Source organism: Galeopterus variegatus, unplaced genomic scaffold (genome assembly GCF_000696425.1).
Source record: "Galeopterus variegatus unplaced genomic scaffold, G_variegatus-3.0.2 Scaffold823, whole genome shotgun sequence".
Lineage (NCBI taxonomy): Eukaryota > Metazoa > Chordata > Mammalia > Dermoptera > Cynocephalidae > Galeopterus > Galeopterus variegatus.
In genome coordinates, this window is record NW_007726934.1 from 309,663 (window position 1) to 322,188 (window position 12,526).

Consider the following 12,526-nt stretch of genomic DNA (forward strand, 5'->3'; position numbering starts at 1 on the left):
ACACCAAGTCAAGGGATAAGATCCCCTTACCGGTCATCTTTAAAAAAAAAAAAAAAAAAAGTATGACTATTCTGCAGTTTTTAATAAATGTGTCATATTGTTTTCTAGAATAGTTCAAATCTACATTTGGCATTTTATACGTAGTTACTGTATTACATTTCATCTTCAAATGCATGTTTTATTTTTTACTACAGTGAAAACTCTGTGCATTCCTGAATTTTTTGAATGTCATTCTAGCACTCTAGAATTCCTCAGTACCTCTGAGAATGGTTAGAGAGAGTTCAAAAGCAGGCTGCAGAGAAAACAGAGTGGTGGTTTTACAATTTCAGGGTCTCTTTTCCACAAATACAGACCTGCTATTATGTGGGCACATATATAAATGCTCAGAAATAACTAAGTGTTCTCCTGTGAGGAACCCCCCTCCAGGCTCCGTGATCTTCAATCAGCAGTTCCTGCAACACTTGGAGAAGTCAGATTCCAAGAACCAAAAAGTAAAGAGGAGAGACAGTAAGCAATAAGAACAAGAAGGGACAGGAGCTGAAATCATATTTTTCTTACTACTCTCTGCAACTTTTCTTTTGTAGAGTGTAATAAGCTGGAAAGAAGGAAGAAGAGGAAGAGAAAATCTTCTAGCTTTGCCACTCACTCTTCAAGAGATTTGGTTTTTCTTCAACCTTCTATGTTTAAATTTTTGTTTGTAAAACACACTATTTTATTGGGGATGGGTTGTAATGCATTTATTCTTCTAAACACTTTATTATAAAAGCAGAGAGATTCGTATAATGAACCCCATGTACTCGTCATCCAGCTTCAACAACTATCAACTCATGGCCATGTTATTTTGGCTATAGCTCTAGTAATATATTGATTTTAAGACTGAAGTCCTTAAACACTTTAATCTTTTTTAAAATTAATTATTTTTTAACTGAAACTAATTGATTATATATATTTATATGATACAGAGTTGACTATCAGTATTTGTGTATAATATGTGATGATCAAATCAGTATTAGCATGTTCATCATTACAAATTGTAATTATTCTTTGCATCCATTACCCGGTTTCTCCCTTAACACCCTCCCTTCCCCCGTTTCCCACCTGTTGTAACCATAGGTCTGTTCTCTCCTTCTGAAAGTTCAACGTATTATTGTGGTTGTTCTTTCTCTTTTCTTTCCTTTCCTTCCCTTCGTTTCCTTCCCTCTTTCCTTCTTTCCTTCTCTCTCTTTCTCCCCCTCTCCCCTCTCCCTCTCTCCTTCCCCCTCCCTCCCTCTCTCCCTCTCCTCACTTCTTTCCTTTCTTTCTTGTGGTTTTTTGTTCCCTCCCTCCATCCCTCCCTTCCTTCCTTAGCTCCCCACTTATGAGTAAGGACACACGGTATTTCTCCTTCTGTGCAAGGCTTTAATCTTTACTAAAAAGTCTTTAATACTAAAGGACAAGACTAAAGAATATCTCAATAATGCCTTTTTTTGCCTAGAAGTTCCAGAAAAATCTAGTCTACAGATATAGATACAGAAAAGAGAAGACAAGCTTCTAAATAAAAGTAGGTTACATGTTATTATTTGAAATAATGTGGAGATTCATAATTGTGGTTTTAAACATCTTGGGGCACTTTTAAGGAGTGCTGACTCATCAGCTTAGGGGCTAAGCTCATGTGCTGGGAGGCTCAGTGTGCAAGTGCACCCCTGGGTGCTGAGAATTTACCTGAACTCTCTCTCTACTGCATGGGCAGATGGAAGGAGTGTCCCGGGGGGTTTCTTTCTCAGAACCAGCTGATGATTAGCCAGCCTGATGTAGTAAGTTGGATTTGACTGTCCGTGATCAAACTGAAGGAGTTCCAATGGGCCTGCAAGTTTAGAACCAAAGAAAACTCAAACTAGATATGGAGGACAGATCTGGACAGACATTCTTTCTTCCTAATCGGTTCTACCATTTGGGATGCAGAATATCCTCATTTGGCATGCAGTGCAAAAAAAGCACCTGCTCCCTGGTCCCAGGCACACTCCACCAGCCAGGGTCCAGAATCACATGTCACTACAGTGTAACAAAAGCCACTCACTTTATACCACAATAATTTTCTCACTTTGTATGGGTGTCCAATTTTGTCCTTCTTGCCAACTCCTGCTCCATGAACCAAAACATTTTAGTTCTGTTTATCAACCACAAGCACAGTCATGGCAACCCATCTTGCCAGATGGAATGCTTTAAGCCTGAGGATGAAAAGTGCCCTTGTGCATCCCTTAGCCCAAATTCAGCCAAACCACGCCTGACACTGACATGACAGCTGAAAGGAGCTATGCAGAGGCCTCCAGCTTGAGCCAGCACTGCTCTCATGAGATGTAATTTCCCACTCCACTAAGCTGAATTCTGTGGCTCCCCCACAGGCTACTGGCTGAGATGAACCTAATTAACCTATGGCTTCATAACAAGACCAAACTCTGGATGTAGATTCGTTTCAATTTGGCAGAAAAGCAGGAAGGCAATGGAGTTAGTCAGCCTCATCAGAAGGGGCCCCTCCGCTTTGTAGAGGCAATACCAAGAATCCAGTTGCTGGAAACATCATAATGAGAAACTCCATAAATAAAAGCCTTTTTCAAGGATCAAGTGGGTGAGGAAAAACTTTATCACCAGGTGAAATTTCTTCAAAAGCTCACAAGGCAGCTGGTTTTTCTGAGGGTAGATGTGAAGAATGAGAGAGGGACCTTTGAAGAGATGGAGACAACTTATCACATTTTAAAACGATGCAACTTTCAAGTCACCTTCAAAAAACAGGCTGCCATCTCAAAAAATGATAAACACTCAAATGCCCCTGAGCACATACAGTAGTCCCCAAGTTCCCTTCTTCCTTGACAGCCTTTGCAGGCATCTGCTGCCATACCACCCTCTCAGGTAGAAGAGAGGGACAAATACACTTTTGCAAATCTGTAAAAAAGGAGGTTAATGCTTCTTCCCAAGCAAAACTGAAAGCAGCACTCAGACCCATGAGGCCCAACAGGTATCTCCCTCACCACTTTGCCTCTGTGTTTCTGGCATATTCCATTAGAGTTTGAAAGTAAGAACCAGACTGAAAGCCTGGCCCTGGAGAGAGTTATCAAAATAAAAAATGGGGCCGACCCCGTGGCTCACTCAGGAGAGTGCGGCGCTGGGAGTGCAGTGGCGCTCCCGCTGAGGGTTCGGATCCTATATAAGGATGGCCGGTGCGCTCACTAGCTGAGCGCGGTGTGGGCGACACCAAGCCAAGGGTTACGATCCCCTTACCGGTCACAAAAAATTTTTTAAAAAATAAAATAAAAAATAGAAAATGTACATACCTGTGGTTTGGATCCCCAGTAAGTCTTTGAGGTATTTCTCCAATGAATCTTTTGCAATTTCCATTGTCTTTCTCACTGGACGAATGTTTGGAATACCCACTCTCAATGTAAAACCCAGAATAGACTCTAATTCCTTCACTGCAGTCTCTGGGTCATTAACCTAGTTTCAGAGAGAATATTGAACATGTACCACCAGCCAGCCCTGACCTCTCTGTTCTCCCCCTAGTCTGTTCTACAGGAGGGTAGTTCTTTAGAGGGCAATATCCAAGAAGTCAGTTATCTGAGGAAGGACTTTGGAGCCAGGATATTCAGCAACTGAGGAAGCAGTAGAATGGAGTTTCCTCTTCCCATTTAATTTCTAACCACACTGAACTTTCTACCTGCACAGAAGGGTGCCAGTTAAGAGTTCACAATACTCTCTCGTGCCAAGAGGGAAGAAAATTGAATGACAGTGTTTGCTCTGTCCCTATGGGCCCATCAGCTTAAGAATGAAAACAAAATACAGAAAGCTGACCCAAGACCCCCTCTCATGTGGCTCCTCGTGCTTCACAGCCAAGATCTAGGGTGGCCTGTGTGGCCAGTAGCTGCTGGCTCCTCACCTGGAACAGTTTCACTAGGACAGTCTGAATGCCACCTCAATTGTCTTAAGCATGCTATTCACCCTGGGTATCTCTTTTCTCAAACTGCCTTCTTTGTACATGTTTGCCTCGCTTCCCATTGAAAATACAAGCAGCTAGTCCACAGATTTAATAATTAGTAAAAAAATCATGACTGTGGAAACGAGAGGGAAACCCACTAAGGAAAGCTACAACTACCTGTAAAAAGCCTCGCTTCCCATTGAAAATACAAGCAGCTAGTCCACAGATTTAATAATTAGTAAAAAAATAATGACTGTGGAAATGAGAGGGAAACCCACTAAGGAAAGCTACAACTACCTGTAAAATGACTGCATAGAAATGCTTGCACCAGTGCCTGGTGCATAGCAGCGGTTCAAAAATAATGACTATTACCTTAATGGTGTGAATACCAAGGCTGGCAGCTGTTTTTAGGTTTGGTCCAAGATCATCCAGAAAGATGGACTCGGAGGGCTGCAGACCAAGCTGCTCCAAGCACAGCTTGTATATTCTAGGGTCAGGCTTACAGATACCTTCCAGGCAGGATTCCACAACCTAAGGGAGGGACAGGAATGAGATGAAGGTCTGTAAAGGTAGAGCTCCCACATGTACAGTGGTGTACTTTTTGAAAAGAAGAGCAGAAAGAAAACACTTGAGATTTATTAGAAGAAGTAACTATAGAGTGTTAAGATATAAAATGTTGCCCCAGGTAGATGTTGCCTTCTTAAATTGAATGATTTGGAAATACTGGCTTACAACCTGGGGCAAACTCAGGGAACCAAAGTTCTGGCTCAAACACCATGACCTTGTGCAAATAGCGAAGCCACAATGGGCCTCAGTTTCACCATCAGTAAAATGGGAATAATAATAGCCATCTTACTGATCTTAGTAGTTGTGGTAAAATATAAATGAAACTTGAGTGAGTTCCAGAACAACAAAGCATTTTGCTAATGTCACATATTGTGGTTACACAGAGCAGAAGAAAAGCTGTACATTTCAGCTTTATGGAAAGTATTTCACCTTTTTTTTTCCCCAGAGAGAAGGCATTGTTTACTGCTACAAAATAAATATGACCTTAATGTTTATTTTAGAAGTTAAAAAACCCCACCCATACTCAATTTAGACAAATAAATCTCATGGGATGGCTGACACCAAAGAGAACATCAGTGGCAAAAACACTGTCCCTTTCACGCTAAGGCGATCCTGTACCCTGACAGCCTTGCTTAAGCCATGTATCTGATCTGGAACCAGGGGGGCTAGTGAGAGTTCATGAGGACTCTGAAAAAGCTGTCTCAGTGTCAGGCCATATCTGATCCAGTGGTGACTCCCGGGAAGTCCTCTTACTATCCCTAGGGCTTAATCTCCTATAAAGTGGGCCCAAGGTGGCCATATATACCTATAACCAATACCCTCTGGTCTGCCCTAAGAATAGAACTAAATCCCTGACTCACTGCTGGAATGACTCGAGCTCTTCAAGGCTAAGGACAAACCTGAGAACTCCTCCCTCCACTCCACACTTGCACGCTGGGTTGAGTGAGAACTGCCCTTTCAGGTAAATAAATGTCCCGAATAAATTGGACCTTTCTACTTACTCTTCCTTATCTCCTAAGGATGTGAATGAGCTAAGAGTGGACAAAGAAACTCCCCCTAAAGAAAATACCAGGGCTGGCTGGTTAGCTCAGTTGGTTAGAGCGTGGTATTATAACAACAAGGTCAAGGGTTCAGATCTACATACAGGCCAGCCATTAAAAAAAAAAGAAAAAGAAAAAGAAAGAAAACACCAACAGGCTGGTTAGCTCAGTTGGTTAGAGCGTGGTATTATAACAACAAGGTCAAGGGTTCAGATCTCCATACAGGCCAGCCATTAAAAAAAAAAGAAAAAGAAAAAGAAAGAAAACACCAACGGAGGGCAGCAGAGAAGCAGGGTGTTTCAGACACCAACAATGCACCCCAATGAGGAAAGCAGCACAGCTGTACCAGTTAAGACAAGAGATAAGAGGGGAAGGGAACTTGAGGGAAGGGGGCGAAGTTCCAGACAGCAGACAGTTCCTCTCACTAGGTGAAATGTGTCTTGGGGAAGTGAAAAAAGTTCTTAAGATTTGTTTGATAAGCCCTTCTCTTTCTGTTCTATTTTGCACGTGATGGCACAAACCTGTTCAAGGTTTTTATCACCTTCTTGGCAAACCAGGAACCGTGGGAACAAGGTCAGTGTCCAAATGTTGATTAGATAAAAATGGTTTTACTTTATCAAAGATCTGTTACAGGAGAATGGAGGGGAAGCCTCCTTCTCAAGATAAGCATGATGGAGGCCATGTAACAGGAGAAAATCATGGCCAGAATCTGAAGTCCCTCACTGAATCTGAGGTTCTCACCCCAACTGCAGAATCATCTGTGGAGCTTTTCATAAATATACATGCCCAGGTCCCAGCCAGATACACTCAATGAAAACCACCAGGGAAAGGGACCTGGCATCTTTAAAAACTCCCTTGTCATGCTGATATGTGGGCAGAGTTGAAAACCTTTATTTTATTTTATTTTTTTGGCAGCTAGCCAGTATAGGGATCAAACTCTGGACACTGGTGTTATCAGCACCACACTCTAACCAACTGAGCTAACCAGCCAGTCCGAAAACCTTTACTTCAATCTCACTGGTCAAATTAAGGGCACAAATATACACAGTAATAGGACTAAGGAGAGGGAACATGCCACTTTCTGGAGTCAAACCGAAGTACCTCTTCCAAGCACGGAAAGAAATAGAAAGGGGCTCTGTTAATAAAATGTACAATATTCAAGGGCCAGCCCATGGCTCACTCGGGAGAGTGCGGTGCTGATAACACCAAGGCCAAGGGTTCAGATCCCTATATAGGGATGGCCCGTTTGCTCACTTGGGAGAGCGTGGTGCTGACAACACCAAGTCAAGGGTTAAGATCCCCTTATCGGCCATCTTTAAAAAAGAAAAAAAAAAGTACAATATTCAAGTTAGAGAAATTTCCCCCAACGTGTTCCAGAGGATACCTGACTCTCACTATATTTGGTGAGATGTTTCTCATTTGCACTGACTCAGACTATCCATGGAGAAATAGGCCAGAGGGAAGAGTCCTTCAGATCTATCACAACTCTGGAAAGCTCTGGAAGCCCTAATGCCAATCTAGGCTGCCTCTAAAGGGAATTATCACTGCTGTTGGTTATAAGAAATAAACATTTTAAAAGGACCCAAATATAGCCAAGCATGTTAACACTATATTATAAGCATTAAAGGTTGGGATATACACATGGAGCAATCATGTACAATTTAGTAGGGACGTAAATAGAGCCAGGGAAGGGAGTAAGTTTTATTGGACAGTGCTAGTCTAGGAATTAATGTCACAGAAACAAAGGGCAACACAATTGTCTTAGAAAAGGTCAAAGGACCCATTATGACGTGAGCTGTGATGGAGATTCTTGTGTTATGTGAAGACAAATGTTTGAATTCAGAATGTAAGGGAGTTTCTAAAGCTTATGTTTCAACCAGTTATCAAATCCCATAAATGTTTGACCTTGCTAAGGGCACAGTGATATTTTACTGTTTGTTCTTTTTTTTTTTTTTTTTTTTGGCAGCTGGCCAGTATGGGGATCCAAGCCCTTGACCTTAGTGTTATGATACCATGCTCTAAACACAGTGATATTTCAAAAGGCCTGTTTTTAACTGATTACATCTAAACCTAACTTAGTCAAGTGTCTGAATAAAAAAACCCATTCGTTCAGGACCTGCTAAAGGGCAGAACTTATTTTTGCATCCTAAAGCTAGGACAAAGACCCTGTTTTGATTGTTTTGGATCACTTCAAGCTTACCACATCAAACTGCTTCCGGTCCAAGGGGAAAAAGCTTTTCCCACTGGGAAGACAAAAATTATTGCTCAAGACTGCAGTCTGAAGGCCTTTTGCCCGAATTTGAGTTATGGCCTCAGTCATCACTGGGAACTGCTTTGCAACTCGCTCACTGGTCAGCAGGGAGAAAAATGAGTCCACAGGCACGGAGGTCTTTGACTAAGAATTGGGGAGAGGAGAAGAGCAATCATTAAGAGTAAGAACCACTCAGGACCAACAGAAAAAAATCCTCATTCCTGGCCTCCTCCTGCTATCTGGTTGTAAGAGCCAGGCCACTGGCTTGCTGCCTAAAGGGACTGTCTCCCTCAGTCCCTGTGCTAAGCTATGCATATAATAAGGTTTTAAAGAGCAACTCTAAAGTAGAGTTACAATGATTAGGAACTGGAGCTATTTATATCAATATTGCAATCAAATGAGCTCCTTACTCCACTCATGTATTGCCAATTGAAAAAAAGAAATTCAGAACATCAGAAGAGGATATATTAAACTCTAAAAGTGTATTAAGAAGATGTAATTTAATTTCTAATGATCCAGAAGGCATTTAATGATTTTATATTGCTTCCGCATCACCATTACAAACTTAGTTTCTGATAAATTTTTTTGTTTTTAAATTCAATCTGTGTGGGTTTTGAAAGCTCTTTTTTTTTTTTAATCATGTTTCAAAATCTGCAAAGGCAGGTCTGCTATTTTATATATACATATATATCCACACACATATTTTATAACAGCTTTATTGAAATATAATTCACATACCATACCATTCACCTATTTAAAGTGTATAATTCAATGGTGTATAATATATTCACAAAGTTGAGCAACCATCACCACAATTAATTTTAGAACATTTTCATTACCCTAAAGAGAAATCCATATCAATTAGCAGTCACTGCCCATTTCCTCCCAACATCTCTAGTCCTACAAAATTATTAATCTACTTTCTGCCTCTGTAGATTTGCCAATTCTGGACATTTCATATAAATGGAATCATACAATATGTGGTCTTTTTTGACAGGCTTCTTTCACTTAGCATAATGCTCTCAAGGTTTCCTACTTTTTATTTATATATGCATATTTTTAAATTGTGGAAAATATACATAATTTGCCATTTTAACCGTTTTTAATGTACAGTTCAATGACATTAAGTACAGCCATATTGTTGTACAACCATCCATTCACAGAACTTTTCTTACTATTATATTTTCAATTATATTTTAGTAGAGCTATTGCAAAGGTTAATATAAAGAGTTTGGAACAATGCACAGTATAGAGAAAATGCTCAATAAAGTATTATTATTGCTTTAAAAAAGCTTTTTGATCAAAGCCATTATGCAGATGGCTTCTGTTTCAATATCTGCTGACAGGTTTAGCAAAGAATTGTTTTACCTATTCATATATGAAGTTAAAGTTATTTAAAAAAGCTTTTTGATCAAAGCCATTATGCAGATGGCTTCTGTTTCAATATCTGCTGACGGGTTTAGCAAAGAATTGTTTTACCTATTCATATATGAAGTTAAAGTTGAGTATCTAGGGATGGAAGAAACAACTTAAAAACATATAATGGGTTATTAGTTTTTCACTTTATTTTCAGTTTAACCATCTATGGATGAATGTAACAACCACTACTCAAGGCAAAAAGAATAAAATGGAAATGCAGGTATGTTCACCACTCACTATTTCAGAGCAAAGTCTCCCAAATTCTTTTAAGAACTCCTCTGTTGTTATCTCTCCTCTTATAAATCTCATCCAGGGCCCATTTTCACCAGCTTCGATCAAGGCCTTCAATATAGTTCCAGAAGGCATATGATTCTGTAACTCCCACTCTACAGGAAGTAAAATATGCAAAAGGGAAATACATTGACAAATGGCTAGGGTTTGGAGAGCTCAGAGGAATTCCCATACCAGTTCCTATGGTATCACTGTGGTGCCAAAGTGGATGCTATCGGGAATTCGGAGAAATTCACAAAATGCAAAATCTCAATCTTAGACCACCTCCAAAGGAACAGCGATAGTAATTTGTATGAAGGAGCGCACACTGCTGTTAAGCATCAGGTCCTTAACGCTTGCTTGAGATGACTCTGGACACTGCATGAGTTTTCTTCCTTGGTCTGTCATTAGCTGGACCATATACATTAGGTCACTTACACGGTGCTGACACATACTAAAGAAGTACATGAAGGAATATGCCAGATTCTTTTTTTTTTTTTTTTTTTTTAAAGATGACTAGTAAGGGGATCTTAACCCTTGACTTGGTGTTGTCAGCACCACGCTCACCCAGTGAGCTAACCAATCATCTCTATATGGGATCCGAACCCATGGCCTTGGTGTTATTAGCACCACACTCTCCCGAGTGAGCCACGGGCTGGCCCCAGAATACACCAGATTCTGACAGCACCCCAAAACAAGCCCTTCATTTTGGAAGTGATTGTAATTCTTTGTGGCACTGTAGCTGGTATACTGAAACATTCACTTGGGAGATCTGTCTTTGTAGACTAAAGAACATTTCTATCCACGAAGAGCTAAGGCAGTAGATGAATCAGCATTTGTATAATACTGGGAACATTTGGACAAGGGTTGTTTTTTCTTGTACAAGGTTATTCTTTCTTTCTGCAGTACAGCTACTGAGGGCAAATATAATTCATAATTATATATCTAAGACTTAATCCATTTTAGACATTTTTTTGTCTTGAAATGAAAATACCTTTATGGTTTGGGCCGGCCCGGTGGCGCACTGCTACAGTGCGCCGCTTGGGAGTGCGGTGGCGCTCCCACCGAGGGTTCGGATCCCACATACAGACTGGTTCCCACTCACTGGCTGAGCGAGGCGCGGGAGCAACACCGAGGGTTGCGATCCCGTTGCCGGTCCCGGTCCGGTACGGGCGCGACACTGAGGGTTGCGGTCCGTTGCCGGACACGAAAAAAGACAAAAAGGAAAAAAAAAAAAAGGAAAATACCTTTATGGTTTTTTCTGATAAAGTAGTGCCAGTGCACTGAAAATATTTCAGACAATATAGAAAGGTATTAAAAAAAAAGTAAAATGACAAGCAATCCCATTCTTCAGAAATAAATAACATTAACAATTTGGTGTATGTCTTTTGAGAATAGCAAGACTTCTAAATTCAAGACTTCTAAAACTCAACCCAAAAATTAATTTTAGAGCTAATTTAAAGTGTATAGCATTTTTTTTCTTTCTTTTTTTTTAAAGATGATAGGTAAGGGGATCTTAACAGTGTTGTCAGCACCACGCTCTCTGAAGTGAGCCAATTGGTCATCCCTATATAGGGATCTGAACCCGTGGTCTTGATGTTATCAGCACCACACTCTCCCAAGTAAGCCACAGGCCAGCCCATGTATAGCATTTTTTATAGTCCCAGAGCTGGCACTCTCATATACTGCTGATGGGATCATAAACAAGTACAACTTCTATAGAGAGTAATTTGGCAATTTCTGTCAAAATTTTAAATGCATACTTTTGATGTAGTAATTCCACTTCCAGGAATTTCTTCCACAGATATTTTTACAAAAGTAAAGATTATATACAAGGCTGTCTGTGCAGAATTGTTCATAATAAAAACAACCAGAATGTTAAATGTATATTAATAAAGGTCTTGTTAAATCAATTATGGTATATCCATATAATGGAATACCACACAGGGCTTGGGGCCCAAGTCCGTCTCCTATTTTTGTATATAAAGTTTTATTGGAACACAACCACATCTACTCATATCTTTCAGTGCTTCTGGCTACATGGGTAAAGGTGAACAGTTGTGACAGAGACCATATGGCTCAAAAAGCCTATCTAGCCTTTTATAGAAAAAGTTTGCTAACTCCTGAACTAGACCTATGCCTATTGATACAAAAAAGTTGGGAAGATATCCTACTGAGTCAAAAAAAAAAAAGGTACAGAACAGTGTGTAGAATATGACTCAATTTGTATACACATGTTTTATACACACACACACACACACACACACACACACACACACACACACATATGCATGCACAATTTTTTGAAGGATAAACTTTTCACAGTGATAACCACTGAAGGCTAGAAGCAACTGGGGAAGGGTGAAGGTGGCAGCAGGAAATTTCCTTTGCATTTTATACTCTTTTAGTACTGACTAGTCAATAAATGAGGCTGGCATATCTAGGTTTCAATATGGAGAAAAATTAAATCCCTATTTCATGCCATCAGAAAAATAAATTCCCAGTGGATTAAATACCCAAATCCAAAAAACAAAACTCTAAAACTTAGAAAACAATACAGAACATCTTTATAAACTTTAGGAAGGAAAGAGTTTCTTAACCAAGACTCAGAAAGCTCAAGTTATAAGGAAAAAATACAGATGATTTTGATGACAACAAAAATGAAAACTTTGGAAGGGCCAGCCTGTGGCTCACTTGGGAGAGTGTGGTGCTGATAACACCAAGGCCATGGGTTCGGATCCCTATATAGGGATGGCCGGTTGGCTCACTTGGGAGAGCGTGGTGCTGACAACACCAAGTCAGGGTTAAGATCCCCTTACCAGTCATCTTTAAAAAAAAAAAAAAAATGAAAACTTTAGTATGGCAAAAAACATTACAAATGAAATCAAAAGATAAGCCATAGAAGGGAGAAAAGATTTGCAAGCAATATAACAGACAAAAGGTTATTATTGCAAATCAACAAGAAAAATGAGCAATTCACAGAAAAAGAAAGCTAAATGACCAATAAAAACACACACACACACACACACACAC

General features: G+C 40.1%; 1 protein-coding gene across 1 annotated transcript in view; it reads right to left on the reverse strand.

Annotated features, from left to right (window-relative positions):
* ACAD10 (acyl-CoA dehydrogenase family, member 10) overlaps positions 1-12,526 on the reverse strand; it is a 53,011-nt gene that overhangs the window by 31,496 nt on the left and 8,989 nt on the right. Inside the window, exons 2-6 of the mRNA XM_008572708.1 lie at positions 9,461-9,609; positions 7,754-7,948; positions 4,319-4,477; positions 3,309-3,468; positions 1,702-1,843 (exon numbers count right to left, since the gene is read on the reverse strand). Coding sequence (XP_008570930.1) covers positions 1,702-1,843; positions 3,309-3,468; positions 4,319-4,477; positions 7,754-7,948; positions 9,461-9,609 — 805 coding nt within the window. The remainder of the gene's footprint in view (positions 1-1,701; positions 1,844-3,308; positions 3,469-4,318; positions 4,478-7,753; positions 7,949-9,460; positions 9,610-12,526) is intronic.